Source organism: the organism of the source record quoted next (genome assembly GCF_019968955.1).
Source record: "MAG: Porospora cf. gigantea A chromosome Unknown PgA_NODE_222_length_27914_cov_348.517, whole genome shotgun sequence".
Taxonomy (NCBI): Eukaryota; Apicomplexa; class Conoidasida; order Eugregarinorida; family Porosporidae; genus Porospora; species Porospora cf. gigantea A.
The window spans coordinates 1-27914 of record NW_027151514.1 but is presented as its reverse complement, the minus strand read 5'-3'; the positions used below and the strand labels follow the sequence as shown (position 1 = coordinate 27914).

Sequence of the window (27914 nt, the reverse complement as noted above, 5' to 3'; positions counted from 1 at the left end):
AGGAATTCCAATCCTTCAGATGATTCGGAAATCCCAATCATCCGGATGATTCAAAATAAATCATCCGGATGATTCCAAGGAATCCACAGACAACGTTACTATGATGTTGCCAACAGCTGATCTAAACGGTTGAGTGTGGATGACCTTTGTCGCTGCGTTACTGAGGCGAGATGTCTTCATAGGACTATTTCATGGCGATGATTCAAAGGCAAATAGTTGGTGACGATATAGTCGTCATTCTACAGTCACAGTCTTTGCCAACCCTCTAGGCTTGTCTGGGTTCAAACCTTTTCGTTGGCTCAAATAGTAGCCAATGAGTTGCATCGGGATCCCAGCTAGCAAAGCAGTCAGCGGTCCTGCATTTGGTATAGGAATTATGTGGTCAACCCCTTTCGGCACTCGTTCAGGACAATCTGTGATGACCACAGTCTTCGCTCCTCGAGCCATCACCTGCTGAGTGCAGTTGGCGATCAAGTCTGCGTTGCCATCGTCAAGCATCAGCAAAATAACAGGTGTGGATTCTTGCGGATCGATTAGGGAGAATGGACCATGCTTGAGGGCGCCGGCTGCGAAGCCCTCAGAATGCACGTACGAGATTTCCTTGATCTTCAGTGCGCCCTCCAAGGCCACAGGATATCCAAATCCCTTCCCTAGGACGAAAATGCTGCGCGAGGTCTCTAGCTCGCAGGCAACCAACTCTGCCACCTCACGTGTCTGTTGTATTGTCGTTTGGACGTTGTCTGGCAAATTCCGCAGGGCGGCGATGATTTCGTGGCATCGAGCCCCTCGAGTTCCCTTGATTTGGCTCATCCAACAGGCTAGCATGGCCAGAACCGTCACCTGCGAGGTGAAAGCCTTGGTGCTCGCGACAGCCACCTCCCGGCCAGCATTGAGGTAAAGACCACATTCCGTAAGGCGAGCCAGCGCAGATCCTACCACGTTCACGATGGAGGCGACCATCGCGTCTCCCTTCTTGACTATCCTGGCAGCCTTCATGACATCCAGAGTCTCCCCAGACTGCGACAGGAAGAACACTGCTGAGTGGTTGGGGTCACGTCTGGGCAAGTCGTCTTCTGTCATCTCCGTGGCGTCGAGGGTCCTTACAGTGTCAGCCCCATTGACATACCGCATCAGGAGACTGCCGTAGGTCGCGGCGTGGAAACTGGTGCCACAACCAACGAATACCAATTCTCGCAGATCTTTCATGAAGGGCATAATATTCCTTAGACCGCCAAGTTTCACCTCATTGCCGGTCAACCGACCTGCTAAAGCTCGTCTTGTGGTCTCGGGCTGCTCGTAAATCTCGCGTTCAGTCCACGTCGGGAAAGGCTCCGGAGTCATCCGTAGATCCTTGTGCGGCACTGCTAAATGCCTTCGTTTGACGAGTTCGCCGACGTTATCTGGTGCTAGGACTACGGTCTCACCGTCCTCTAGCACTGTGAAGGAGTCCACGTACAGAGACAACACGGAGGGCTCAGACGCCGCGTAGATCTGCACCTGCTCGGATTTCGACGGGTGCTTTTGGACGCCAAACACCATAGGCGAGCCGTGGCAAGCGGCTACGATTTGGTTGGGGTAGTCCTTGTGGATGATAGCCAAACCCCATGTTCCTTCCAACCGTTCCAAGCAGGAGTGCACAGCTGGTACGAAGGCTTGGCCCTCGTCGAGGCAGACTCCGATGAGGTTGGCGATCACCTCTGAGTCGGTTTCTGAGCGAAAGGTGACTCCCTTAGCCTCCATCTCCTTGCGGAGTTCCGCAAAGTTGTAGATGACTCCGTTGTGGGCTAGGGCCACGCGCTGTTTGTGGTCGCAGTGGGGGTGAGCATTCTCGTCGGTCTTGCCTCCGTGGGTTGCCCAACGAGTGTGGCCGATGCCGATTTTGGAATGCGCAGAGTGCTTTTCCAGATTGTCCGCTAGGGTCTTCACACAGTCAACGCGTCCGAAACGCGAGGCGAATTTGGAGACCATCAGACCAGCCATCTCGAGAGTAGCTATCCCGCAAGAGTCGTATCCTCGGTTCTGCATCACTTCTATGCCGTCGACAAGCACTCTGCGCGCGTCGAGTGGGCTCGACTCCGATGCCACGACGGCCACGATACCGCAGCATTCAGCCTTGGGGATCAGTCGATGTATGGGCAGGCGTCTTGAAAGCGCACACAAGTACTTCATTTGGTTTTTTTTGGGGGTATCGCCAACAATATACGTCGGCGACGATTGGCCTTGCGTGCTCAATCCTGCCTCAGACCATCTATCCTTACGGGCAGACGGTGGAGTTGGGGTCCATGCGCCACCCCTCAGACCCCACGGCAGCTAAGGTTCACCGAAAAATACGTAGAAACAGGGATGCCTGGTAGTTGTTCTGTGGTCGATCCATCTCTTGTGGCTGATGAGGCGCGTGATAAGGAGTGCACCACCCCTGCTACAGGGACTGTGACGCCAAACAAGGGCATCGACACGGTAGAGATGGAAATTGGCTCCGTTGTCGTCGGTGCAGTGGAGCCCATCGATGACTCAGCTGAGAAAGAGCATACAGAACCTTTTGGAATCCCTGATGAGCCTATTTTAATGCCATTCGATAGCGTGCGTGGTTCGGAGACCCTTGAACTCACCCGGTTGTCTGGTACACCGACGGGCAAGGCGCTCTCCGACCACGATCTCGCTTTGCTCTACAAGTCTCTGCATCCAAACGTGTTCCACCATCTAGGTTACCATCTACTCGGTGATGATACTGGAGTTATTCGAGTGTGGCGCGTACCGTCGACCTCGCCGCTTTTCGTTCGTACAACGAAAAGCTGCAACGTTCGTCTCCGAGGCGCGGACCGGGATGGCTGGGTACCTATGACTCACCACTCCGAGTGTTTATATGAGATCTATTTTCACATCGTCTCCGGAGACCGCACTGCGACTTGTGCATACGAGATTAAGGCGGGTGAAGAAGTGATCCGCGACGCCTACAACTTCGGACTGCAGCTGCCTGAATTCGACCTTAAGCTCTTTCAGGGAGGTAGCTGCTGGACTGTGGCGAACCTCCTCGGATCGCACATCATCACGCTTGACGGCGTCTCCGGTGTTCGATTCGCGGTGTGGGCGCCCAATGCTCAGATAGTCCGGGTGGTCGGTGACTTCAATGCTTGGGACGGAAGGGCACATCCGATGAGGAAGCGCGATCCTTATGGCGTATGGGAACTCTTCATCCCCCACGTGACCCCTGGTAATAAGTACGGGTACAAAATCCACACGCCTCATGGTACGGATATGATAAAGATCGACCCGTATGCCCAGGAGTTCGAGAACCCTCCGGCACATGCATCAGTGATATCTGCCTGTGACGACGCCTACAAGCCTGTGAATGAACGATTCGAATGGACGGACCAGGAGTGGATAGAACGGAGAGCCAACAACAAGGAAGTGATTCAGGACGCCCCCATGTCCATCTATGAGGTACACTTGCCCTCGTGGATTCGTGGTGAAGGCAATAGCTACCTTCAGTATCGCGAATTGGCTTCCAGACTCATTGACCACCTGCTGTTGCTGAACTTCACCCATGTCGAATTTCTCCCTCTGGCTCATCACCCGTTTGAAGGCTCCTGGGGTTACCAGATCTCCGGCGAGTATGCTCCTTATTCCCGTCTGGGTTCTGCTGACGACTTCAAGTATTTGATTGACGAGCTGCACAGCGCGGGAATCGGTAGGTCGCGGTAGTATTAGAAAGTACTAACTCTCTGCAGGTGTGTTTATCGACTTCGTCCCCGCCCATTTCTGCAAAGACGACTGGGGACTCTGCACCTATGACGGCGTGCCCGTGTACGAGTATGCTGACCCTCGGGAGGGTGAACACAAAGGCTGGGGCACGCTTGTGTTTAACTACAGGCGGAATGAAGTGAAATCGTTCTTGCTCGGAGCTGCGTATCACTGGTTCCGACGCTACCATATCGACGGATTGAGAATAGACGCTGTCTCATCCATGCTGTACAAGAACTATTGCAGACCTGATGGAGAGTGGATCCCTAATGAGTTTGGCGGAGATGCCAACTTGGAGGCGATAGCTCTGCTTCAGGAGATGAACTGGGTTGTACACCAACAGTTTCCTGGCGTATTCATGATGGCTGAGGAAGCCACTTCATGGAAGGGCGTTACGGATAAGGATTCTGGACGCGGTGGACTCGGCTTCGATGCGAAGTGGGACCTCGGGTGGATGAATGACATGCTGTCTTATCTCACGACTCCCAATGCTGATCGTAGCAGCAAGCACAGCAAGTTGACCTTCCGAGGTCTCTATGTGGCTCACGAGAAATGGATTCTACCGCTGTCCCACGACGAAGTGGTGTCCGGCAAGGGCAGTCTGATCGACAAGTGTGGATATCAAGGCACCCCCTTCGCTGAGAGGATCCAGACCATCAAAACCCTATACACGTACCAGATTGGGCAGCCTGGCAGACCTCTAATCTTCATGGGAGGGGAGTTTGGTCAGGGCCGCGAGTGGAAGGAGAATCAGTCCCTGGACTGGCACGAGAGCAAGGAGGACGGACGTAAACGCCTGATGCTGTACGTGGCTGACCTGTTAGGTCTCTATCGCGACGAACCAGCCCTTCACAAAGGAGACAGTGAAGCATGGAACTTTCAATGGGTGGATTGTGACAACGCGGCTGACAGCATGGTCGCATACATTCGTAAATACGGGAACTGGTACGACGACCTTCTGGTCATCTGCAACTTTTCCAACCGACAGTACCACAGTTACCCTGTCGGTGTCCCTCACGGAGGGGCGTGGAAGGTACTCCTAAACAGTGATGACTGGAAGTACGGAGGGACAATGAAGGGGCCTGGCAACGGCTGCGAGGTGCGCACTACACAAGGTGGCCGTCTCGGATGGCCGCATTGTCTTTGGATGGACGTACCTGCAAGTGGCTCCATAATCCTGAAGGTCGTCCGTACGAGTTAGATATCTCCCTCATGTGTAACTAAACAATTTCAACATGTGCTGAAACTCCATAAATGTCTGTGCGTTTGAGGGCCCAGTGTTATGCTGTATACGTGGCGCTGGCTGCGGCCTCCACCCTCATCACCTTCGACGTAGACTACGACGTCTTCACGGACGCGGCCCGGCTTGTGAAAGATGGGATTTCCCCCTACAATCGACACACCTACCGCTACACCCCCCTTCTGTGAGTGCCGCTGCGTCGTCTGACGCAGTGCGTATATGTGTTTGCCGAACCTGTGGTGGTACGGCTGCATGAAAGTTGTGTTCGTGGCGCTGGGAATAGCCGCTGCCTGGCGGCAGGAGAAGCTACTGCGGATGTACGGGTGCGCCGCGGCTTGGGCAATCAGGTTGCCAGCCATCTTTTGGCTCTTTAACCCGCTTGTATTTGCAGTGAACGCCCGCGGGTCTGCTGACGTCGTCTGCTGCATTCTGACCTTGGAGGCACTCTATCAATGCGAGCGTAGACGTCCTCTATGTGCAGGCGCGCTGCTCGGATTGGCCGTGCACTTCAAAATCTACCCTGCTATCTTCGCAATGCCGCTGGCCGTCATGCTGAACCCCTCCTACTTGCGATCTTCCTGGACCACTCTGATCAGGCACCCCCTGAGAGAAGTGATCTTGAAGTCGTCTCGCAATCAGTGGACCTTCGGATTGTCAGCCCTGACCGTTTTTGCTGGCTTGAACGCATTTTGCTATGTACGTTTTGGCTTCTCGTTCCTCTATGAGTCCTACATTTACCACGGCGTCCGCAAAGACCACCGTCACAACTTCAGCCCCTTTTTCTACCTCCAGTACCTTCTGTATCGATTCCCGCGACAGAACTTGACAGCGGCGTACTGGTTGAGACCTCAGATCCTCTTGACGGCCCTGCTCGGCCACCTCTACCGTGACGCGGTATGTGTGTCCCTTTTCCTAGCGTCTCTGGTGTTTGTACACTACAACAAGGTTATCACCTCGCAGTACTTCCTCTGGTATCTGGTGTTCTTGCCTTTGGTGGTGTACAAGGTTTCAAAGTCTGAGAAGGACCTGCCAAGCAAAGTAAATACTCATCTGGTGATGATCGTCGGCTGGTTCACCTTACAGGTGTGTTGGATGGCTGCCGCTGGGCTACAGGAGTTCAGGGGCATCGCGTCTTTTCACTACATGGCAGCCTTCTCGCTTGTGTTTCTCGTCCTGGTTTCTGGTTGGGTTGTCATGATCATCTTCCAAATGAGTGAAGCTGAAGAATCGCTACCCGAAGAAGACGACAGCGAACCCAGTGTAGATGAGAAACGAGAAACCTAGGACCACCCACAGAACGAAAAGCTTCCAGTTGTTGCCTCCGACGCACTTTCCGGTCCAGACGCAGTGCTGTGTCAATTATTCTTCGCAAGCCCACGTGATCCATGTCCATAATGCACACACCACATGTATCACAGTGCAATGCGTTCCTAGGAGGCCGGATGCCGCAGTCCGCACACAGAGACCCTTGCTCCGCGTCGTCAGCGTCGTCGAGCACTACGCCCGGGTCAGCCACGACTAAACGAACGAATGTGGCTAAGGTGGCAACCACCATAGCGCGTCCTGCAAATCTGACAAGTGAGCTGCTCAGGTGATGCCCCCGCTGTCGCCCCTACAGTGGTATCTAGTGCTACCAGGCCGAATATGCCGCCAATAATGAGCTGGAACGCCAGCATGACCTATGTCGACCGGAAGAGGCACCTCACGACGATAAAAATCCACTGAGGACCCAGAAGGAAAAGATCTCCTTTTTTGGTGACGTGGAGAACTCTAAGGGACCCAACATACTGCCTTGCTTCAGATTCGATCTCAAGCGCCATACAAACTAGCTATTTCTTCTCGAATCGAGCATATTAATTGGTGAGTTTCCAATGAACAAGTTGCCGGATTCCGAATCTGTGGACCTGATAGGTCACGTAGACAACGGTCCCCTAACACACCTCACCGCTGATCTGGCCCAGTTGCAGCCGGTGGTGGATAGTTTGGCTCCTTTGGATGAAACACACAGAGAACTGGAACGAGAATACTACAAGGAATTCAATGAGCTGCGGCTCAGATTCACTCAGAAGTTCGCTCCTCTGTATCAGCAGCGAGCGGGACTTCTAAGACCTGAGGCCTCGACGGAGTTCGGCACTCCAGCGATTCCTAGCTTCTGGTTGACCGCCATGAAAAACCACCCTCATCTTGCAGGCCACATCCAGAAACACGATGAGGTGCTGTTACGATACCTCGAGGACATCACGTTCCAATGGTCTGACGAGCTTCGTGAAACGCATTCCTTCACCCTGACCTTCCAGTTTTCTCCCAACCCGTTCTTTTCTCCTGAGACGTTGACAAAGGAGTACATCTTCTGTGCACCTGACAAGGTGGATTTGTCCAGCGACCTCGGTGAGGACTTGCTCTCCGCCACCAAGTCCAGCGTCATCCAGTGGAACGCTGGCTGCGACGTGACAGAGCGCACTCAGACCCGTCGGCAGAAAAACAAAAAGACGCTGGAGACGCGTGTCATCGCGGAGACCGTTCGCCAGGAAAGCTTCTTCACATTCTTTGTGTCACACGACACACCCAGTCGGGAGGTGCTAGCCGAAATGAGTGACGATGCGCTGAGGTGAGTTTATGGGAGGGGTCACACAGAAATGTCGAAGCTGAGGTCGAAAATAACTTCGAGATTGGTATTATTCTGCGGGATCGTATAATCCCTCGGGCAGTTGGTTGGTACCTTGGCGTTGAACGCGATTACGACTACGACAGCAGCTCGGAGGCGAGCGAGCTGACGTCTGCTGAAGAAGAAGAAGAAGACGACGACGAGCACAAGCCAAACGAGCAAGAGTGTAAACAGCAGTGATGTGCGTGTAACGAACCTATCCTCGCCTGGGTGTCAAACACGACTAATATGTAGAACAAATCATTGTTATCTAGATGTTAGTTACATAGAGCTGGATTCCGTCTCGATCTCAAAGAGGTCATCGAAGCTCACGCTTCGCGGCCGACTCTCGAACAATGTTCGAAGGCGGAGAGGATTCATGACCGCTGATATCTTTTGGAATAACGGAGGCACTCGAGGTCGAGGCGGCTCGTCGAGTCCGCCAAACACAGCTGCTGGCATCCCAGTGTGTTCTGGGTCCCATGGTAACGCAACTGGGTCGAAAACGGCCTGCTTGTTTATGTTGATTCCATCTCGAATGAACGCTGGGCGTTCCGTTTCTGGAATGTCCACTAGCTGGTGGACTTCGAGAGCGTGCAGCTTCAGCGTCAGGCGGTCTGAAGGCCCCACATATTCCGGAGGATCGAAGTAGCAGCCTCCATACACAACAGTGGGTAACGGGCCTGCCAACACTTCGTCTTTCACGTCACTCTCTATGTCCCAATCTGCGACGGCTGACGACGGTATATCAGAGATGTCCTGAGCGCAACCAATCAGAAACCGGCGTTTCGCTTTCTTCAGGCACCGCTTGATGCCTTTCGCTTTGGGTTCAGGTACATTTTCCTGGGGCTTTTCCTCCCAGTCGACCTGGATGTCCTCCAAACCATTCGCTGGTATGATCCAGCTGTACACACTAGGCCTCTCAAGAATCTCGGCTGGATTCTCCAAATGTACGACGTCGCGAATATCTTTCACGTCAGGCGACACATCGAACCGCGGTTCCACCACGAAGCCAGTTGTAGGGGCCACATGCGCAGTTGTAGCGCCAGTAGGACGATGTGAGCCCATTTCGGTCACTTCATACCTGGGTGGCATGTCCCCTTGAGTGGGTTCCACCGACACCATCAGAAAGTATGATGGCTGCATCTGAGACTCTACAAAAGGGTTTGAACTCGCTCTACTCAGAGAGTCAGTGGCTGCGATGTGCCTAGATCCAGGTGGCAGGTGGGATCTGTAAGTTTCGACGGCCTGTTGGGCCGACACCGAAAGGCTCGACATCCTTTCGAACTGCACCCTAGGGTGCAGTGCGCAGGCACACATATGGAGTGTGTTTTGTAGGTGTGGTGGATGCGCTGACGGCACGACGGAAACCTTTCAGAGGTTCAGGATGACAGATATGTAGCAATCCAACCGCTGTCTCACCGGCTTCAGGAAAATTCAGAATGAAATAATGCTCCACCTCGATCCCTAACATCAAACACGGCCAAAACATCGACTTGCGAGGCATAGGCGTTCAGTTCAACACACTAACCAAAGATCTGTTGGGGCTTGCCCATGGTGCTCTTGATGTGCAGGACCTTGACGTTCTGCCAGTTCTTCTTCAGCAGGGATACCAGGAAGTTGATAGCCGTGGACAGGTTCTGCAGAAGCTGCTGCTCAGTCATCTCAACGTTTCCAACAGCGACGTTCATGCAGAGGACCTTCTTCAGCTGGAACTTAACGCTGGCTTTCACCTCCTGTAGCTTGACGGCCATGTCGTCATTGTGCGTGATCAGAGTGGGGAACTTGCCGGCTTTGTTCAGTCCCGGTCCTAGGATTCTGGGAATTTGCGGGATGAGCACCTGGCTACCAAGGAAGGCGTCGTAGGTGCCTGCAAGCTTCTTCACGAGTCGCGAGTTCTTGTTGAGCTTCTTGAGAGCCTCCACGTCCATGTGGGGCAGACCGAGCTTCTCAGCCTCCTCACAGTGCTTTGTGTCGCCGAATACGCACACACGCATGCGAGGCTTTGGGATACAAGGCAGCTTTACGGTACCAGCGAAACGCTTATCTCGCTGGGTATCGTAATCCTTGAGCCCAATCTGGAGCTCAACCGTCTCAACGAAGTTTCGCTTTTTCTCTGCGGATTGCAGAAGGATCGTGGAGATCGCTTGCTTGAGTTGTTCAACGTTGAGCTTAGATGCCATGGGAGTGTTTTATGATGTCGGCTTTGCCTCCTCCTCTGCTAATGGCATCATAAATCCATCTTTACGAGACAGAACGGACACCACGTTGCCCCATCTACCTGCGACCAATGGCGGACCCTACATGTCAAGAGCAGTCTCGATGCCTCAAGACCGTGCATATTACTGAAGAGCCAGAAACTCAAGTGTTACGTCTGAAGGATTTACCCTCCCAAGAACGAAGGCGGCTCTATCCGTCGCCCCGCCCCGTGAAACCGACCGCTCCATCATTGGGCTCCTTCAGAAGAATCTCCAAATCGGACTTCGGCAGCCTACGCGCTCCTTATCGTGTCACGATGCGAAGAGTGGTGCGGTCTCCCTATCACCAGCTAATTGGTCGTCGAACAGTAACGGCGGATGTGTGTGATGACGTGCAACAGTTTCACATCGAGGAGGAAGTCGACGAGTGCGATGCGAAGGCTCGTCTGGATGCGTGGGCGCGGTACCCAGATCTCCTTCGAGCTGCCCTGCCAGCCCTGTGGGACCTGGCGGTCTACACGTCCTGCGGGTGTCTGGTCTGGTTACTGTCTACGGCGGTGATGAGCGATGTCCAGTCTAGATTGCAGCTAAGATCCCGCTCAATGGAATCGAAATCCCAGGAGTGCCAGATGAACTTCAAGCGAAATCACTGCGACCCCAGAAGCCAGCGCCCCCCCGCTTTAGAGTCGATTTGTAACCAGTGGAAGGAGTGCGTGGAGGCTGGGGGCATAAGCGATTCGAGGGCCAAAGTGACCGCTGAGATCCTGGCAGAGACTTGCAACTCATTTTTCGGTAGTCTAACATGGGTGACCAGTGTGAAGCTTGCCATTGCTGCTGGTGTGCTTCTGTATTTGACGCTTCGTTTTAGACGGTGACTCCTTGTGTACAGAAAATTATCGCCCCACAAACACAGGTGGTGCAGAAGACTAAAACCCTCAAATGGTACAGAGGCTACGTTTTCTCCTCATCCACCTCGTAGCCTCATCGGACTGGCATGAGAGTTTAAACGGTTACTGCGCTCGGTTATTCTCTGAGTACGAGAACCCACAAACCCTTTCTCCGGATATGGAAAAGTCCTTCCGTTCTTCCCGCAGGATCCCTCCGTTGGAATCTGAGATGAGCGGCTTGAAGCTGATACACGTCCAGTCGGTAATCAGGCATGGTGCACGCGCACTGTCGGAAGAGCACATCGAGAGATTCAACATGGAGGAAACCATACAATGGGACTGTTCATTCAATGAGAGTTTCATGCCTGAAGAGATTCAGCAACCGCCGTTCTACAAGATTTACGACGCGTCTCCGCAACACAACCTACTGAAGGGCACATGTGCTAACGGTCAACTGCTGGCCGAGGGTGCATATCAAACACGTATTCTAGGCGACATTGTCAGAGAGGCGTACTTCTCTGACAACAATGTCTTCAGGGACAAGTCAAAGAGCCTGGTAGATCCGACTACCGCTGACACTAGCGACGCTTTCAGCAAGTTGTTCTATGTTCGATCAACTGACAAGCCGAGGACGAAGCTCTCAGGCTCTAACTACATGTCCTCCATTCTAAAGGATTTCACAATGATGGGGGATGCGTTGCCGATACATACGATGGATGCCAAACATGAGACCCTAGATCCGAATTGGGTAGGGTACTGTCCTGAGATCGATCACGCGTACAACCTAAGCGAATCGTCGCCACAGAAGCAGTCGCTGGAGCGAGAGAACGATGTGGTCCGAAATGAAGTTTACGACGCCTTCAATGCGAATCTCGATGGCATCTGGCCGTGGGGGGTTATGGACATGTTGAAATGTCATATCTGCGCTGATAAAGTCGATCAGCTCCCTGAGAGTGTACGAGCCACAGATGAGTGGAGACAGGAGCTGATGGTTCGAGCTTTGAAAGCAGTGGATGCCGAGGACATGTTTAGGTTTCACTTCAACAACGCTGCGTACTCCAAGTCAGCCATGATCAGACCAATGGTTGAAATGAAGTCCTGGTTCCTTAGCGCGTATGCGGAGTATGCCTCCAAAACGGCGGCTCACAACAGTACGCTGGATAGTTTGGCAATAGAATTTCAGGAGAGGATCGACGACTTGAAGAGGCTAAATCGCGACAATCTACCGAAGTTTGTGCTGTTCTCCGCACACGACTACACAATCATGCCGTTATTGGCCTCTCTTGGCGCCTGGGAGAACGAGGCGGGTGAGTTCGTCTTCCCGCCCTACGCTAGCATGATCAACTACGAGTACTACGAGTCGAAGGGATTGTATTACTTTCGGCTGGTCTACAACGGTGAAGTGATCACCTCTCGAATCTCTGGGTGCGAGGAGCAAGCCGTATGTGACGTTAGAACCCTCTTTACCGCTTCAGACTTCGCGAATCCCGCCAGCTACGCGACGACATGTCTGCCTGTCGAACCGGATGATGGGGCTTCGTTGGGGATCCTCGTGTTAGTTGCGCTGTTCGGAGTCGTGTTGCTCATATAGGTCATTTTAACTCTTTATTGTGCAGGTATTAGCCCCATATCTCACGACCAAATTCGATTCTGTTTACAACCCCACAGCAGCAGTATTCGGCAAACATGCTATTGCTGCTGATTTCGGCTATCACCTCGCTGAGCGCTGCGGACTGGAACCAGAGTTTAAAGGGCTACTGCGCCAATCTATTTACCGAATACGAGAATCCGACAACCCTGTCCCCTGAACTGGAAAGAATCTTTCGCTCCTCTCGTGTTATCCCTCCCCTGAAAGGTGATGATCGCGACTTGGAGCTGATTCATGTTCAGTCTATGATTCGACTTGGGGCTAGGTCGCCTGTCGAGGAGCACATCGTGAGATTCAACATGGAGGAGACTGCAAAATGGGATTGTTCATTCAATGAGAGTTTCATGCCTGAAGAGATTCAGCAACCGCTGTTCTACAAGATGTACGACGCGTCTCCGCAACACAACCTACTGAAGGGCACCTGTGCCAAGGGTCAACTGCTGGCCGAGGGTGCATATCAAACACGGATTCTAGGCGACATTGTCAGAGAGGCGTACTTCTCTGACAACAATGTTTTCAGGGACAAGTCAAAGAGCCTGGTAGATCCGACTACCGCTGACACTAGCGACGGTTTCAGCAAGTTGTTCTATGTTCGATCAACCGATAAGGCGCAGACTCGTATGTCGGCTTCCAACGCAATGTCGACTGTGCTTAAAGCATTCGATACGTCTGGTCAGCCGCTGCCCATCCACACCATTGATATTGAGCACGAGACCCTAGACCCCAACCTTATGGGTTACTGCCCAGAAGTAACCCTGGCGTTCAAACTGGCCGCCACCTCCGCTGAGAAGCGTGCCCTCGAGAAAATCGACCTGAACGTTCGAAAATCGGTATACAAAGCCTTTGAGGCTGATCTTGACGATGTGTGGCCCTGGGGTGTCATGGACATTATCAAATCTCACCTCTGCGCCGGCAAAATCGATCAGCTCCCGTATGATTTGCAGCCCCTGGATGAGGCCAGACAGGATTTTATGGCCAAAGCATTGAAAGCAACTGACGACGAGGGCATGTTCCAATATCACTATGACAACGCACTGTTTTCGAAGGCCTCTATGGTCAGGCTGATGGTTGACATAAAAGCTCACTTCCTTGGAGCTTACGCAGAATTCGCGGAGCAGAAGTCGGTTCATAACGACACGCTGGACAGCTTGGTTACTGAATTCTGGCAGAGGATCGACGACTTCAAGACTCTGAATCGAGGGAATCAGCCGAAGTTTGTCCTACGAGCTGCGCACGCCCAAACGATTATGTCGCTGCTCGCCTCTCTGGATATCTGGCAAGCCGAGGACGGTCACTTCGTCTTCCCGCCTTTCGCCAGCATGCTCAACTTCGAGTATTATGCCGCGCCAATGAAGCACACCTTCTACGTTCGCATTCTTTATAACGGCGACGTTATTACGTCTCGGCTTGAGGGCTGCCACGGGCGAACCATCTGCAACGTGCTCGAAATGTTTTCAGCTTCGCAGTTTGCGTCGCCAGAACTCTATGCTGATAGTTGCCTGCCAACCAATCCAAGAAATGGGAGCCGAAAGAATGGGATACGACTGGGACAAGTGGTGCTGCTCCTAATGGCAGGAGCCCTTTTTGCGTAGCGTATCTCAACGCCATATGTACAGATTGTGTGTGCACTATCCACATATTTGTGTTCACTGCGTGGATCAATTGTAAGAAGACCGCGTGACGTCCACGAGTACGTTACCACGCGGTTCTCCGAATGCTTCTCCAGTACGTAACCACTCGCGTCGTTCTTGAAATGCTTCTGTACGTTACCACGCGGTTCTCCGAATGCTTCTCCAGTACGTAACCACTCGCGTCGTTCTTGAAATGCTTCTTGAGTGCGCGCTCTTAGGCGGTTGTAATAATTCCAGCGAATATGGAGTCGCGCCTTCAGAGTCCCACTCCGCATTCTCATGACTCACCCAGCAAGAAACACCGGCACCCCAAGTCGATGGACGAGCAGGCGCTGAGTGAGAAGCTTGTCCGCTTGAGTGACATGGCTGCCCAGTTGTCCGTGGAGATAGCGTCTCTGAAACGTGACATTCGAGGACCAGTGCCTGACGAGTCAGTCAGCGCGAAGCCCCTACCGATTCGATCGGAAGCGCGCTTCCCTTCTCCCAGGTCACGCCAACAAATGATGCGCAACTTTGGGAACAAGTACCTCCTTTCAGAGCTGTTTAGCTCTATTGGCGAGCAAGTCAAAGCTCTATGGCCGCCCTCCAACGCAAATCACAAGTACGGACGCAGTATGGTATGACACAGGCAATTAGTACACGGATGTGTGACAAGAGGTGCATTCGTCTTCGTCTATGACGACAACACCATAGACTGGAGCGGCGTGCCAATCAGACTGGAGGACAGAATTCAAGAAGTGATCCAGTCCGGAGGTGCACTCAGAATAGCGAGTCTAAGTCTGGGTCTCGACAATAGGTATTACATTAAGCTGCAAGACGGCCGGACCGAGTGGTCGAGCTCCAGTAGCTTCGCAGCCGCGCTTCATCAGGGCGTCCAAGACAGAAAAACCGTTAGTCGGGTAGCTTTTGGACCTAAGGGTTGCTGGGTAACGTTGTGGTCCGACGGCAGCTTCGATGCGAAAGGGATTCCAGGCAATCTCAAGAGTCGTCTTGAGCAGGACATGGAAAAGGCCCGACTTGACGAGTTGGCTCCGACTTTGTGTGACATATCGTTGGGCGCGGACGGAGAGTGGTTCCTTCTCTACGAGGACCACTCGGTCTGTGCGGATGGGTTGTCCACCGAGTTATACGAGACGCTACGTCGCGTGCGCGAGGCCAGCGGTAGGGTTAGGATGATCACGTTCGGGGGAGAAGGCCAGTGGTTAGTGCGCTTTTGGAAAGACCCAGAGAAATATTCTTGAGTTAGTCGTGAGTGCTGATTGGTAGTGTCATTCGTTTACGTCATGCCCCAATGGCTGAGTGGAGACACTTTCTGATCTACAAAGCGGTAGATGTTCTCACGGTGGTGACGATGATTGGCTTTATCACTCTGATGCTGAATACTGCGTCGAGCCCGCCAACCGCCTACATCTTGACTTTCTTGTGCTGCTCCTGCAGCCTAATGGCGTTTCTTTCCGAATCGGAAGTGGGAGGAGCGCTCCACAACTCATCCAGACTTTTAATAACATGATGCTGCTGCTGTCATGTGCCGCATTTATGTTGGTGCAGAGTCTACAGTGGACTGCCGGAGGGGACCATCTACGTGAGTGGGCCGGCTGGTGGAAACAGACCCTACATCGCATGCCATCGTTTTGGTCTTCACTCTCTCCGGCTTCCCGATTGTAGTACCAATGGTGTTGACGCTTATTTTCTACGCCTCGGTAGTTTTCCTATCCCTAAAAGAAACAGCCAGCGATATGTCAAGGGCAGCGATTCATTGCGAGGTGGCGTTCGGCACTGTCATGGGTGTGTCCCTATGGGCATACAATCGGCAACTGGAAGCGCTGTTAAGAGAGGCCCTCGAAACGCCATATATCTTGACGAATCACGCCTACATACGCCAGGTCGAATCGCTACTTTTTCCTTGGATCCGGTCAATGCTTAATAGCAACGGGTTCTCATCTATTCTAGACTCAAGAGATAACCTGGAGACGTCGTCTCGCAGTGACATCGTCGATGACGACTCCGATGATGTTTCAGCGGAGTACAACCCCCCCATGACTGCCAGAGTTGGCTTTCATTGTTGGCCCACCAATGTCCTATCCAATCGTAACTCCTTGTCATCCAGGCACCCAATCGAGACCCCTAAAATGGGCCAAGGCTCTGTGAACCTGAAATGGGTGATGGGCTTCCCCCAGTTCCCGAACACAAGGATGAGCGAGGGCAACCCCTTCAACGGACAGGACGCTGCCGACCTTCGTCGCTGTCGGGATGCCGCGGGCTACTCGCGGCCGGTCCCGATGGACCGAATCATCTTTCTGCGACAACGACAACGGCGGCGGATAGTAGCGTCCAAGGCGGTCACCTCCTTCTCCGGGAACTCCCGCTTAGGGGCCGTGCTGCAGAGGATAGCGCAGTACATTCGTGACTGCAACCACGAGCGGCGACCTCTGCCATGGCCGGGATGTGAGGGCATGCTGGGCCGCCGGTGGAGCCTTCAGATGGGCGGCTTTGTGGAGTCTGAGTTCCGTAGTTGGCACGAGCAGATCTTCTCGCGGCTCAGAGCGTCGAAGGCACGGCGCCTGCCAAAGCTACAGCAGCTGGCACTCCTCGTGGGAGATCTTACCACCAACGTTCTGCTGGTGTTATCGGTACGGGCCGCCTGGACTGTCTCACATGGCCCCCAGGTAAGCAGCTACCTGGCCCTCATTTGGTCCAATACTGCTGTGTCCCACTGCGCTTATCTGGTGAAGAGAGTCACTGAACGACGCTACGCTACGCATCTAAAGACTTTTCCTATAGTGTTCTGCGAGTGGATTGCGCTGACATCGATCGTTGTTCGGGTAGGCGCTGTCATCATGTTCCCAATGGATATACCTGACCCCCTCTTGTACATGTATGCCCAGTTGGTTCTGCACCATGGTGTGGTCTCTGCTATGTCCAGCCACACATTTCTGAAGAAGTACATTCTGGCACGGATCAGTGCCGCAGCGGCTGTCCCATGTCTGTGTGTCTTCCTTGGCGGGTTGGTCGACAATCGAGCGCTTGACAGAGTGACAGTCGAGCGTATCTCACACAGGTCCAAGCTACATCGATTTTTACGATTGCGACCTTGACTATTCTGTTCTTCCTCAAACGGACGCACGAGTTACTTGCGAGGAAATTATTCTGCGGGGCTGTGTTGCCGTACTTAACGCAATTGTACGTGAGTGCCTTCACGAAGGTCATGCAGCGTCTTGAGGTCGCTTATTCTCGCCGCACCAATCAGGACTCGATTATATAGGGTAACGTCCAATGTCAGAAGTGGAGCCGTCGATGTAGATACAGTGTATGCGCCTAAGAGTTCCATAAACAAACAATCGTGATTATCTACATCCGTCGGCCCTAAAACCGCTTCGGAGGGACTGGATGTCCGCTGCTTGTCTCGGACGTCTTAAGACCTCCATGGATGGGTCTCGGCTTGGGTGGAGTAGGGTGCGTTGTCTGGGACGGAACCCGGCTTCATTGATTCTGTTTCGCACAGCATCAGAACGCGCAGCATCGGGCCGGCTGCAGGCCGTGTGTACAACAGGACGGGCCGTGGTCAGATTGCCGCGCGCAAAGTTACGAGATGGAGTCGTAGCAACGAACCGGTCATCCAGGCCCAAACGCCCGATATCCATCAGATTTGGCCCGGGTCTGGCCGTTACCATTGAGGGCACCGTGTAGCTGAGGGTAACAGGCTCGGGGCGTTGAAGCGTGGAGTCGTCAGGCCGTACAGTTAGAGGCCTTCGCGACGCTCGCTCCTGACCGTCGACGTTCGGGACGCATCTGTACGCCGTCCGTGGGTCAGGCACCTGGAAAGCCATTCGGCGGTCGGGTCTCTGGTGAATGACATACTGCTCCGTGCCCGAGTAGACCGGCTGGGGGTGACGGCGCTCCGTGGCTTGGTAAAGCGTTTGGTCTGGCACTCTATAGCGGGTTCGTTGATCGGGAGCTTGGTGGGTTCGTTGATCGGGAGCTTGGTTGGTTCGTTGATCGGGAGCTTGGTGGGTTCGTTGATCGGGAGCTTGGTGGTACATGGTGCGCTGGTCTGGTGCCGGTCTGCAGTGAGGTCTCGGATTGGCTAGCCTGCCGTCACGTTCGTGTTGCGTTGCCTGCAAAGGCTTGACGAACGGAGTTTCGGTTTGGTATGCGCCGCAGACTGCAGTTCGAGGCCGGATGATCACGTCTCGTTGGGTAGTGGGGTTTTCACGGGTATCGTTGGCGCGGAGGGTCTCCACCTGTGGCTTCGTCGGTACGGGTCTTCGGCGTGTCAGACGGGTCTTGTGCGTGTCCTGGGGTATTCTGACGATCATCCGGTCTCTTGATGCAGATCCCTGAAGAGGGCGCAGCAAGCTCCGCTCTAGGGTGCCGATTTTGGCGCGACTTGACTCAGTTTCAGTTCTTTGGGTGCTCCATTGGTTTCCCGGAGCTCTCCGATACGTCGACTGCGAACTTGGCGCCAGAGAACCCCCGTCAGAAGGAGGACACTCTGCTGGCTCCGCAGTGGGGAGCCCCCCCCCACCACTCGGCGTTTCCGGCGGTGTGGCTAGCCGAGTCGCCTTCGCCGGTCTCCTTCCAGAGGCGTCGAGGTCGAATCCATAGATCTCGTAGCTGTTGGGGAAGACGCCCAGGGTACTCGTTTCTTTCAGGCGCCTCTCTACGCCGCTAACAGTACGTTTTTCGCCTGGGCCAAATGGCTGCCAGGGATCTCCACCCTCTGCAATCGAGGATACGTTGGGACGTTTTTTATAGGACAAGGCCAGAGCTCGAGGGTGCTTGCCATCTTCCAGCTTACGGGGCGACCGCACACGACTCTTAGGAGACCTCTCCACGTCGTTGACTTGTCTCCATGCAAGAGCCCGAGAAGTCCCCCGAGTCAGACTGGCATGTTGTAGCTTCTCCAGCACTGATCCACTTGGTTTGGTTCCGGAACAGTACGCATTCACGAACAAACTCAGGAACTCCCTCGGGATGTGAGGAGCAAACCGCTTTATTAATCTGTGGATGTGTACTCGTTTGCGGAGTTGCCTGTCAGTTAACGCCTTTCGCATGGTGACGGTGTACCTGAAGGAGTACGGCAAGTCAACAACGCTGACAGGCTTGGCATCGCGCATGAAGGGGTGTTGCAAGGCCTCCTTCATCGAGATACGATCAGACGGCCTCAAGGCCATTAGCCTCATGACGAAGTCAACGGCTTCGTGACTGATCGAAAACGACTTAAAGATCAGCTCATCCAAATCACCCTCCTTAAAGAGTTCCCACCGGATATCGTTGTCTTCATCCCACGAAGTCTCAAACAACGGGTATGCGGTAAGCATGTAGAATACGGACCAACCCAAACACCACGAGTCGATCTTTGTTGCGAAGTACGCCTCCCCATCGAACAGCTCTGGAGGGCGAAATCGTTTCCCAACGCAGCCAGCATATGCCACAGCGGCTTCCCTTCTGTCCGAAGCGTTGAAATACGTCGCTTGCCCTGGGTCGCACACTTTGACACAGTAGGTTCGATCTGGGTTCAGGAAGAGCAAGCAATTCTCCAGACTGAAATCTTGGATAGCCAGGTGCTGTTCATGACAGTAGTCGATGCCTTGGAGGATCTGCCACACAAGCCCCTTGGCGAAGTGCTCTGGTATTCCGGTGGGGTAGTGGCGTAGGAGCTCCAACATGTCCTCGCCCTCCGCATACTCAGAGACCACAAAGTGATGGGATGCATTATGAAACACCTCTCTGAATGAGAAAAGATTCCTGTGTCCTCGGAAAACATTGGCGAAAAAGACTTCTGCTAACGGAGTTTCTGGAAGTCGAGCTGCATTACTTCGAGGAAGCAGGCTCACGTCGCTGGCTTTCCCGCTCCAAGATGGTGCTCTTGCTGAGCGCCTTCACTGCTACGAGGTCATGCGAGATAAGCCCCTCAGCAACAAAAACCCTCCCAAACAGTGATTGCTGCAGGTCTCGGTGGAGGTGATAGGATTCGAGCAGTCCGGCAATCTGAACGCCAGTACAGAGATCATCTTCTGGTGATTCTACTTCCCCAGTCATGCTCAGTAAAATTGCGCGTTTTGACTGGTATTGATGAGGGCTGTGCAAGCACTTCAGAGGACAGCCCGGTTCACAGGGTTCCTGTCTGGCTGGTTGGCCGTCCTGGTCGGCATTATTCACATTCTGACCATTGAGGCTCACCTTGTGTGGCCCACCCGAGAGGAAGGTGCGACAGGTTGGTCCGTGATTGAGGACGACGTGAACAAGTACATCTGGCGACTGAAGCTATTCTCCCTAGAACCTGACGTGTTCAGTGAGCGTACTGTGCAATCACGACGCAGTCGACAGTTGGACACCACTGGTGTTAGGTTCCCTGACCATCGCTGCGCATTCAGGCGCTAGGCTACGTGAGACCCTCCCCACTCCCTAACCCAGCCTTCGTGTCTACATCGTTCGCCGTGCACACGCTTTGGATGCTGTTTTTGGGTTTGTTCGGAGTGGTGGGGTATCGAGGAGGAATTGGGATCGTGTGCAGTATTCCCGTCTGGATATCTGCCTTCTGCTCTCTGGGTGCGTTCTTGGTGGCCGACGACGAAGCCACCTACCAATGGCGACTAGGCCGGCGGCTACGGCGTACTCGACGTAAAATAGTGCTGGACCGCAAGAAGCGGAAGGTGCCTGTTGCCGCGGTTGAGACCGTGTAGCAGAGTCGAAAACTTCTATTTAAGATGCAAACTGTGGCTCCCGAGGAAATTACCGATAGGCTCGGCGACATGCGGAAGTGGGTTATCAGTTGTACTTAGTGTAGGCGAGCACCCACCTTAAATGATGTCTCGTACTTGCCTTCGATTTCGGCCGTTCTAGGTGGTCGGCGAACTCGACTTGAGTTGATTCCGTTTCTGCGGCGTGAGAATTGGTGTTGACATAAAACAGACGTCTTATTCGAGTCGGTACTGGAGGAGGAGCCCCAGCACTCCGATATGAGGGAGGCGTTCTGCTCATGTGCGAGTTTGTATCCCGATGTAGCTGTGGCGGTTGCAGAGAGCTGTGTGTCATGGACTGTCGAAGGCCACCTTGACGCTCTTTTGGACCTTCTTGTGCCTCTGGCCTTACAGCCGGAGAAGGAGGTGCAGGAAGCCGCTTTGAGGTCACTCGCGGACTCAATTACTCTGTCAGAGACCAAGAGCTGTGTGGACCTGGTGCTAAACCTTAACTCCCACCCCAACCCCAGAGGCGGAATCGTACTCGCGAAACTGATATCCGCTCTTGTTGAGAAAGTCGGTAGCCGCCCCGACCTTTTCAAGCCTTCTATCATAGAAGACCTTAAATGCCAAGTGACAGACTACACGACCGCCACCCAAACAGACGTCCGTTCTGCTACTGCGGCGGAATTGCTACCGATCATCGCCGCATTTCACACGTACGATGCGTCGATCGTGTCGGCTGCGACTGGGTGGATTAGAACCGTTGTCCAGGACACACACGACGCGATTAGGCTTCGCGGCATTCCCCTTGCGTTGGGCTTTCTGGCCCTGCTTCCCGAGGAGGAATCTAGACTTTACATGCCCCCCATCTGGTCGAGTATCCTACCACTGGCTGCTGATCATGGGTGGCTCACTCGTCTGAAGTTCGCCGAGAACTTTTCAAAGATCCTCTGTGCTTTTCAGTCGAGTTGTTTCATATCAGGGTCGTTGGTGCTGTCGCTGTACGTGCCGCTGTTGGTGGACAGTCTGGATGACGTGCGGCAGGTCGCCCTGGAGCAGGCTCCAGGGGTATTGACGGCTTTGCTATCCAAGCAGTCGGATGTGTCAGTGCTCCTCTCCATGCAGTCCCACATCGCGAAGCTCCTGCAGGACAGTTCTCCTGATATTCGAACGTCAGTTTTCAGAATTGGGTTAGACCTGGTGTCCCTATACTCGGAAAGCCTTCACCCGTCCAAGGATCAGCTCATGAAAGGTCTGGTTCTGCATGTGTGCGCACCTGCCTTACAGGACCCGGACCCCTTCGTTATTCGGGAGTGTGTGGTCCATCTGACCCGAGTGGACCCAACGCTGTGCTTTCCCACCTTAAGCGTGGCCACCTCCACGGCCCTCTTGGCACTGATGCAGGAAGAGGGCTGGCGAGATGTTTGCGCCTCACTCGAAGTGGCGCCGGAGCTCGCTCAAATAGTTGTTCATCAGGCCGTCTCGTCGGATTTGAACAGGACAATCAGTCAGATACTAGCGCTGGCAGTCAAACGTGAGTTGTAATCTGGTCCCTGACGCAGTCGTGGCACATTCTGCGTTTGCAGTGAGAGTCAGCGCTGCCACGCACCTACCCCGTCTCGTTCGAGGCCCTTTACGAGCGCGAATGTGTCATCTCTGGCCATTAATCACAGCTCTGTGCAATGGCGACACTGCTATGGTTGACTCCATGGAGCCGCTGCTGACGACAACAGCGCCCGTTCATCGAATTAAAAGTGCGACTATCCTCCTGCTGGAAAACCTACCTGAAGAACCCGAAGCGCGCCAACTCCTAGTTCACTTGGCCACCGACAAAGCGGTCTGTGTGCGGGCTGCGGCAGGTCGAGCTGCCTCGACATGGGTCGAAGCTCCGGAACCTGAGGCAGCAGAAACGGCGAGCCGTGTGCTAGGAACGCTGCGTCAAGATTCGGATCCCTGCGTATGTGAATCTGCCGCTTGAGTAGCCCGATCGTTAACGATAAGCTGTGTCTTCTTGTCCTCCTAATTATTGTGAATCATTCTCCTTTTTTCTGACTACCAACGCCAAAATATTGTAAAAATAAAGCTTGACGAGATCGCAAATCGCCTGGATGTCGCTAATTTGCCTTCGGAAAAAAATCCAACATATTTTAATTTGGGAACTTTTCATTGAATTGCCTCGCAATGAGTCGAAATCGATTCACTAATTAATTAAGTTCTTTTTGGATTAATGCTTTCTCTTTTTCTTGTCGACCTTTGGCAACGACGTGACGAATGCATCGTTGTGGCTAGTTGCCGACCACAACATTACGAGTTTGTTGAGGCTGATGATGCACGAGATCACTGAAGGTTCCTGTGTTTTGTAGGAGTAGTGCTGGAATCGGATGAGACGGCATAAATCAAACAGGAAACTGCCTCACCTCCTTGTCGTTCGTGACCCTAACGGTCATGTATCCAGACTTCTTGTTGAACCTAGTACACAGCCGAGACTGTGTGGACTCATTCAGTATCTCACCATCCTAGGATCGGATTGGTACAGCTTCAATGCGATTTGGCGGAACAGGGTCCACTGACGTACACGGGGCATGGATTTGCCGATTTTCGTCCCTAACGTTGCGAAGCTTCTTCGGATGGGTCTGATCTGGTAAGAAACAATTCATTAACACATGTATCACGAAAACACCACCTATGAAATGTCCTTTTCGGCCTACATTAAAGCCAACGCCTCCTCTTCGGCAAACAAATTCTGTCTAAGGAATTGCAGTCTCTTCTTTAGTTCGGATTTCTGTTTACGTTTCCCGAATCCGATCTTCTTCAGCTGCGCCTGCACGCCCGATATTTCGCTCTTGTAATTATCCGCTAGGTGTTGATGGTATGCTGGCGTCTGTTTGAGCATTGTTAAGTGCGCCAGCCGACATCTAAGATCATTCTGCAGCTGTAGGCATTGTCGGTCGTTTTGAGAGATGGCTTCCTCGATCAGCCTGATGTCGTCTGGGGCTGTCGTCGACTTCAAGTTCTCTGAGAGTATCCCCTTCTGTTCACCAAGCAGACTAATGGCGTTATCCAGTGTCGCGATCTCCTCCTCTATCGGATGCACCGTTTCCACGATTCGTTCTTTGGCCGGCCGTACAGATGCATAGAGGTCTGCCTGCTCGTCTTCAGATGCGACGTCGGGGAGGGGCACCTGACTGGGCGCAGGAAATACCCCGGCGGAGCCTATCTCGGCGTAGTTTCCCGCAGGAAATACCCCGGCGCCTATCTCGGCGTAGTTTCCCGCTGGGTCGTCAGAGATAGCGTCGGGATTGTCGCCTGCGGTATAGTTGATAGCACCCATGTCGTCCATATGATAGAAGCCAAGGTCATTGACCGCGTCGGAGGGCTCATCGACGGCTGGTGATCCCGGACACTTCAAAACCACCTTCATGTTGCTCTGAGGTGCATGTCTAGGGTCATAGTGGTGCGTGGTTGTTGGAGGGTGCGTGGTTGTCGGAGGGTGGCGATTCTCAGCAAACGGGCGAGTGTTTTCCGGAATTGCGGTTTGCTTGTCCATCTGCTGCCACATTGCCATGACACTACCAGCCACAAGTGCAACGGAGGGCGTTTCGATCTTGTACAATCTACTCTTATCAATAATCATGTTAATGTATATTTCCGATTTCATGTGCGTCTTGTAGATTTGTGATGTGCTCTTTGACAATTTGCATTCAAGCTTTAGATTAGTGATGTGCAATCATGAATTCACCCTGCCTAAGCTGCCAGGCGTCCCAGCTCAGTTTTCAACTGATTTGACAATTTCCATTCAAGCATTAGATTAGTGATGTGCAATCATGAATTCATGCTGCCTAAGCTGTCAGGTGTCCCAGCTCAGACCTCAACCGATTCAGCTCCTGTAATATATCCTGTTTCCGCTGTCGAGTCTTCTTTAAAACCGCGATTCCTATCGTCTCTAGCTCAGCTTCCAGAGAACCCATCTTTGTATGGATAATCAATCTCTCCGCTTCAACGGAGTTGAGCTTAGAAGTCCACATCTTATTGAGATGCTCTATGGCGGCCTCGCACGCACACTTGGCCACTGTCAAGTTAGAGAGTGTCTCCTCTCGATCTTCCGACACACCGGCAATCAGCCGTTCCAAGGCTTTTGACGCTTGTGCCAGACGTCCCATTTCTTGTTTGATTCCCTCCGTTGTCGAGAGTGATTTGCGACTGTCAACGCTGTTGACGTACTCCACAAGGCCATCCAGGTCGATAACACCATTAACGTCTTTCAGGGTGTGAAAGTTGATGACTATCTTATCGTCCTCCGCCTTATTGGCTACAGACTCCTTTTGAGTCTGCTTTACAGACTCCTTTTGAGTCTGCTTTACAGATTCCTCGCCATCGGCTTCCTCTTCATCATGCTTAACCCAATCAGTATGATATTTAAGTGCAGCCTCCAACACAGAAGGAGCTGCCTTCACCCATTCCGGAGCGACTTCCCGGACGTTGCGCGCAGCGGGGGTGTCACTCAACCAATCTGTGCGGGTGAAATCAACGTATTCGTACTCGGTCGCCACGTCGGGGGTGGGGGTTTTTTCTTTGCGCTGTAATCGTTTCGCGGCACTCACCTCAGGGGGGTCAAATATGAGTTCAGCGAACTTGAGCCCCTTTTCGGGGTCCTCCATATGTGGCTCCATTTCTTTGGGCGGTGACTTTCCGAATCCACCGCAGTTCACATAGTCTTCATCTGTCGGTGGCGTCCCGTAACTGACGTTCATATATTCTGACCCAACGTCGTTCATTATCGGTCCCTTTGCGAGGTTGGCCTCGCATTTTATCGCTTGGTTGATGGTGCGCGACGCGGAGACCATCGGCTTGGAAGGATCGGAAGCGGCATGTTCACGCTCCTTCCATATTGCAAAGGCGCTGGCAATAGCAATCGGCGTGGTGGTGTCGTTGGATTTGATGGAGTTGACGATCATGAAATACGAATTCTGTAATTTGTATGTTTCACGCTCAGAACTTATCATGAATTTGGCTTCGATGCGGCAAAATGAGAGAAATGAAGGGGAAATGCTCATCCATCGCGTAGTTCTCTAACTTCACAGTTCGATCTGTCACGGTACACGAATCTTCGTAACCGTGGACACTGGATCCAGACCTTCTTCGTATATTCCGACGACAAAGGGTCATTAGCCACAGCTGGGTCCCAGGGTAACGCCCTGCATGGTAGCACTAGAACGCGGAGTCCTGGTGGAAACCAGGAAAGCAACGGTCGAGCTGGGGACTCGACTTTCAGAATTCGGACGTCAGGTGGCAGGAGCATGCTCATGTGGTGGTCGCCGTCCATCTCTAAGCGCCGCAGCGAGGACGGCAGCGAAGGCCACGAATGGCAAGAGACGCGCGACAGCTCACAGGAAAACAGTTGATCGGGGAATTCCGTGAGGGTCATCGAGCAGCTTTCCAACCACAGATGTCGAATGCTTCCGGGCACGGAGCTGACGCTGAACTCACTGGTACCCGACAATTTCAAGGTGACGAGGGTCGCTGGCAGCATTTCTGCCACAAGGCGTCCTCGATCCACAGTAACATTCACATACGTCAAGCTTGTCGGTAGCATCCTAAAATCCTCCGCCGCGTGGAGCCCTGCGCTGAGGTGAGTGATGTACTTGGGCAACGAAGCGTCCACATCCAGCCACAGCGCTAGTCTTCGCAACTTGGGGTGCTCAGCCGGAAGTGTGTGCAGCTCGGAGGTCTCCAGCCAGGCCGCCTCTACATGGTCAGGTACATAGAGTGGGGAGGTCTCTACGCAGAGCCCTCGGCACAGGTGGCCCTTGTCCACAGGGGTACAACTGCGGTCACGAAGGGCAAAACAGGGGTACTTCCTCAACGACTCTTCGGTCGCTTTGCACAGCAGCCTAAGTCGGTTCACGACTCCGCATCGCTCTCTGCAGATCGGATTCAGTGACGCATCGGCGAAGTCCAGGATGCCGTGCAGCACGGCCAGAGGGAGCCTGTGCAGCATGCCGCGGCCAGAGGAATTGTTAGTTTCATTTTTCGGTTCCCCACTAAGGAAAGGCACGACTGTGTGCAGTTCCGTCAATCAGATAACACTGAAAGTACTCTCTGTCAACTTAAAACGTAGGAAGGCGGAAGTGTTGGATTTGGATTAATGCCTCACCGTCTAGAAAACGGATGTTGGCACCCTGATTAAGGATTAAGGAGGCATTTAATGGAACAGTTAGAGCCTGCGCTTCAGTCACACATCCCATATTTAATGGAACAACAGTTAAGTGGATGTAGTCACCCTAATTATGAACATCATATCTGCGCCATATTCACTGTGTGCCAAAGGCCTACGCTATAACTTACACGTCAGTGATGCCGTACCGAGACAAAACGGATACAATACCACAATCCAGTTCCAGCTAGGGTATGACGACTCCAGATTTGCACTGATTGGGAACCTGGACAATTCAACTCCCTTGTGGAGACATCCTTAGATGCCTGATGTGCTTGGTCCCTCCTTATCATAGGCGCCCACCTTGGAGCGGCTCTGTTTGGGAGGGCATACTGTTCGTCCAGCTATTGGAGTTCTTAATGAATCTCCTCGGAAATGTCGAAAGAACCACACCTCGAGAATGATTGTTACTGCAGTTCTTAATGCTACCATCGGTGTGTTCGTTGTTTGATTGAGTATTCCTTTTTTTTGACGAATCATGTTGGGGACTATACAATTCAAAGACACCACAGACGGGGCGTCGATTCTACCTCTACTCAGCACGCTTGAAGGGGTGGCATCGATTACAGGGACCGTAGTCGACCAGCACTTGACGCTGTCCGATACGGACCTCCGTGACGATGGAAGCTCTGGTCAGCCTGGGAGTCTGCACGCAAACGATCAAGACGGAGGCTGTGGCGGTCGAGGCGGCGGAGGAAGCGGTCGAGGCGGAGGAAGCGGTGTCAGCACGCGTAAAGGGGTGGCATCAATTACAGGGACAGTTGTCGACCAGCACTTGACGCTGCCCGATACGGACACCCGTGACGATGGAAGCTCTGGTCAGCCTGGAAGCCTGCACGCAAACGATCAGGACGGAGGCTGTGGGGAGTCTGGCGGTCGAGGCGGTCGAGGCGGTCGAGGCGGTCGAGGCGGTCGAGGCGGTCGAGGCGGTCGAGGCGGTCGAGGCGGTCGAGGCGGTCGAGGCGGTCGAGGCGGTCGAGGCGGTCGAGGCGGTCGAGGCGGTCGAGGCGGTCGAGGCGGTCGAG

General features: G+C 53.3%; 16 protein-coding genes across 26 annotated transcripts; 9 read left to right on the top strand and 7 right to left on the bottom strand.

Annotated features, from left to right (window-relative positions):
- Positions 1 to 234: 234 nt before the first annotated feature.
- KVP18_004306 (uncharacterized protein) lies at positions 235 to 2169 on the bottom strand (the record flags this gene model as incomplete). Its single annotated transcript, XM_067956807.1, has 1 exon — positions 235 to 2169. The coding sequence occupies one exon, from the start codon at positions 2167 to 2169 to the stop codon at positions 235 to 237; it is 1935 nt and encodes a 644-aa protein (XP_067811403.1).
- Positions 2170 to 2343: 174 nt separating this feature from the next.
- KVP18_004315 (uncharacterized protein) lies at positions 2344 to 4942 on the top strand (the record flags this gene model as incomplete). The annotated part of the gene is made up of 2 exons (XM_067956822.1): positions 2344 to 3688; positions 3729 to 4942. 2 exons carry the CDS (start codon positions 2344 to 2346, stop codon positions 4940 to 4942), a joined length of 2559 nt encoding a protein of 852 aa, XP_067811418.1.
- Positions 4943 to 4995: 53 nt separating this feature from the next.
- Positions 4996 to 6265, top strand: KVP18_004316 (uncharacterized protein; the record flags this gene model as incomplete). Of its 2 annotated transcripts, XM_067956824.1 has the most annotated exons (2): positions 4996 to 5165; positions 5194 to 6265. In XM_067956824.1, 2 exons carry the CDS (start codon positions 4996 to 4998, stop codon positions 6263 to 6265), a joined length of 1242 nt encoding a protein of 413 aa, XP_067811420.1. The 2 variants fall into 2 exon arrangements, with proteins under 2 accessions (XP_067811420.1, XP_067811419.1); XM_067956823.1 differs by lacking the exon at positions 4996 to 5165 and having other exon boundaries at positions 5234 to 6265.
- A 587-nt stretch (positions 6266 to 6852) lies between these two features.
- On the top strand, positions 6853 to 7826 carry KVP18_004318 (uncharacterized protein; the record flags this gene model as incomplete). Of its 2 annotated transcripts, XM_067956827.1 has the most annotated exons (2): positions 6853 to 7589; positions 7616 to 7826. In XM_067956827.1, the coding sequence occupies 2 exons, from the start codon at positions 6853 to 6855 to the stop codon at positions 7824 to 7826; spliced, it is 948 nt and encodes a 315-aa protein (XP_067811423.1). The 2 variants fall into 2 exon arrangements, with proteins under 2 accessions (XP_067811423.1, XP_067811422.1); XM_067956826.1 differs by lacking the exon at positions 7616 to 7826 and having other exon boundaries at positions 6853 to 7593.
- Positions 7827 to 7907: 81 nt separating this feature from the next.
- KVP18_004305 (uncharacterized protein) lies at positions 7908 to 8945 on the bottom strand (the record flags this gene model as incomplete). The annotated part of the gene is made up of 1 exon (XM_067956806.1): positions 7908 to 8945. One exon carries the CDS (start codon positions 8943 to 8945, stop codon positions 7908 to 7910), a length of 1038 nt encoding a protein of 345 aa, XP_067811402.1.
- A 206-nt stretch (positions 8946 to 9151) lies between these two features.
- KVP18_004307 (uncharacterized protein) lies at positions 9152 to 9808 on the bottom strand (the record flags this gene model as incomplete). Its single annotated transcript, XM_067956808.1, has 1 exon — positions 9152 to 9808. One exon carries the CDS (start codon positions 9806 to 9808, stop codon positions 9152 to 9154), a length of 657 nt encoding a protein of 218 aa, XP_067811404.1.
- A 107-nt stretch (positions 9809 to 9915) lies between these two features.
- KVP18_004314 (uncharacterized protein) lies at positions 9916 to 10698 on the top strand (the record flags this gene model as incomplete). Of its 2 annotated transcripts, none has more annotated exons than XM_067956820.1 (1): positions 9916 to 10698. In XM_067956820.1, one exon carries the CDS (start codon positions 9916 to 9918, stop codon positions 10696 to 10698), a length of 783 nt encoding a protein of 260 aa, XP_067811416.1. The 2 variants fall into 2 exon arrangements, with proteins under 2 accessions (XP_067811416.1, XP_067811417.1); XM_067956821.1 differs by having other exon boundaries at positions 10141 to 10698.
- Positions 10699 to 10762: 64 nt separating this feature from the next.
- On the top strand, positions 10763 to 12301 carry KVP18_004310 (uncharacterized protein; the record flags this gene model as incomplete). The annotated part of the gene is made up of 1 exon (XM_067956814.1): positions 10763 to 12301. The coding sequence occupies one exon, from the start codon at positions 10763 to 10765 to the stop codon at positions 12299 to 12301; it is 1539 nt and encodes a 512-aa protein (XP_067811410.1).
- A 95-nt stretch (positions 12302 to 12396) lies between these two features.
- Positions 12397 to 13950, top strand: KVP18_004317 (uncharacterized protein; the record flags this gene model as incomplete). The annotated part of the gene is made up of 1 exon (XM_067956825.1): positions 12397 to 13950. The coding sequence occupies one exon, from the start codon at positions 12397 to 12399 to the stop codon at positions 13948 to 13950; it is 1554 nt and encodes a 517-aa protein (XP_067811421.1).
- A 281-nt stretch (positions 13951 to 14231) lies between these two features.
- On the top strand, positions 14232 to 17251 carry KVP18_004309 (uncharacterized protein; the record flags this gene model as incomplete). Of its 4 annotated transcripts, XM_067956813.1 has the most annotated exons (4): positions 14232 to 14590; positions 14618 to 15150; positions 15598 to 17021; positions 17048 to 17251. In XM_067956813.1, the coding sequence occupies 4 exons, from the start codon at positions 14232 to 14234 to the stop codon at positions 17249 to 17251; spliced, it is 2520 nt and encodes an 839-aa protein (XP_067811409.1). The 4 variants fall into 4 exon arrangements, with proteins under 4 accessions (XP_067811409.1, XP_067811406.1, XP_067811408.1 ...); XM_067956810.1 differs by lacking the exons at positions 14618 to 15150; positions 15598 to 17021; positions 17048 to 17251 and having other exon boundaries at positions 14232 to 14612; XM_067956812.1 differs by lacking the exons at positions 14232 to 14590; positions 15598 to 17021; positions 17048 to 17251 and having other exon boundaries at positions 14991 to 15230.
- Positions 17252 to 17333: 82 nt separating this feature from the next.
- KVP18_004312 (uncharacterized protein) lies at positions 17334 to 19658 on the bottom strand (the record flags this gene model as incomplete). The annotated part of the gene is made up of 1 exon (XM_067956816.1): positions 17334 to 19658. The coding sequence occupies one exon, from the start codon at positions 19656 to 19658 to the stop codon at positions 17334 to 17336; it is 2325 nt and encodes a 774-aa protein (XP_067811412.1).
- A 406-nt stretch (positions 19659 to 20064) lies between these two features.
- KVP18_004313 (uncharacterized protein) lies at positions 20065 to 20675 on the top strand (the record flags this gene model as incomplete). Of its 3 annotated transcripts, XM_067956819.1 has the most annotated exons (3): positions 20065 to 20284; positions 20313 to 20378; positions 20407 to 20675. In XM_067956819.1, 3 exons carry the CDS (start codon positions 20065 to 20067, stop codon positions 20673 to 20675), a joined length of 555 nt encoding a protein of 184 aa, XP_067811415.1. The 3 variants fall into 3 exon arrangements, with proteins under 3 accessions (XP_067811415.1, XP_067811413.1, XP_067811414.1); XM_067956817.1 differs by lacking the exon at positions 20407 to 20675 and having other exon boundaries at positions 20065 to 20373; XM_067956818.1 differs by lacking the exons at positions 20065 to 20284; positions 20313 to 20378 and having other exon boundaries at positions 20445 to 20675.
- A 24-nt stretch (positions 20676 to 20699) lies between these two features.
- Positions 20700 to 22653, top strand: KVP18_004319 (uncharacterized protein; the record flags this gene model as incomplete). Of its 2 annotated transcripts, XM_067956828.1 has the most annotated exons (4): positions 20700 to 20752; positions 20780 to 20877; positions 20905 to 22209; positions 22238 to 22653. In XM_067956828.1, the coding sequence occupies 4 exons, from the start codon at positions 20700 to 20702 to the stop codon at positions 22651 to 22653; spliced, it is 1872 nt and encodes a 623-aa protein (XP_067811424.1). The 2 variants fall into 2 exon arrangements, with proteins under 2 accessions (XP_067811424.1, XP_067811425.1); XM_067956829.1 differs by lacking the exons at positions 20700 to 20752; positions 20780 to 20877; positions 22238 to 22653 and having other exon boundaries at positions 20952 to 22220.
- Positions 22654 to 23379: 726 nt separating this feature from the next.
- Positions 23380 to 24333, bottom strand: KVP18_004304 (uncharacterized protein; the record flags this gene model as incomplete). 2 transcript variants are annotated; one of them, XM_067956804.1, is made up of 1 exon in its annotated part: positions 23380 to 24333. In XM_067956804.1, the coding sequence occupies one exon, from the start codon at positions 24331 to 24333 to the stop codon at positions 23380 to 23382; it is 954 nt and encodes a 317-aa protein (XP_067811400.1). The 2 variants fall into 2 exon arrangements, with proteins under 2 accessions (XP_067811400.1, XP_067811401.1); XM_067956805.1 differs by having other exon boundaries at positions 23380 to 24309.
- Positions 24334 to 24514: 181 nt separating this feature from the next.
- On the bottom strand, positions 24515 to 25630 carry KVP18_004308 (uncharacterized protein; the record flags this gene model as incomplete). The annotated part of the gene is made up of 1 exon (XM_067956809.1): positions 24515 to 25630. The coding sequence occupies one exon, from the start codon at positions 25628 to 25630 to the stop codon at positions 24515 to 24517; it is 1116 nt and encodes a 371-aa protein (XP_067811405.1).
- A 95-nt stretch (positions 25631 to 25725) lies between these two features.
- On the bottom strand, positions 25726 to 26673 carry KVP18_004311 (uncharacterized protein; the record flags this gene model as incomplete). Its single annotated transcript, XM_067956815.1, has 1 exon — positions 25726 to 26673. The coding sequence occupies one exon, from the start codon at positions 26671 to 26673 to the stop codon at positions 25726 to 25728; it is 948 nt and encodes a 315-aa protein (XP_067811411.1).
- Positions 26674 to 27914: the final 1241 nt, after the last annotated feature.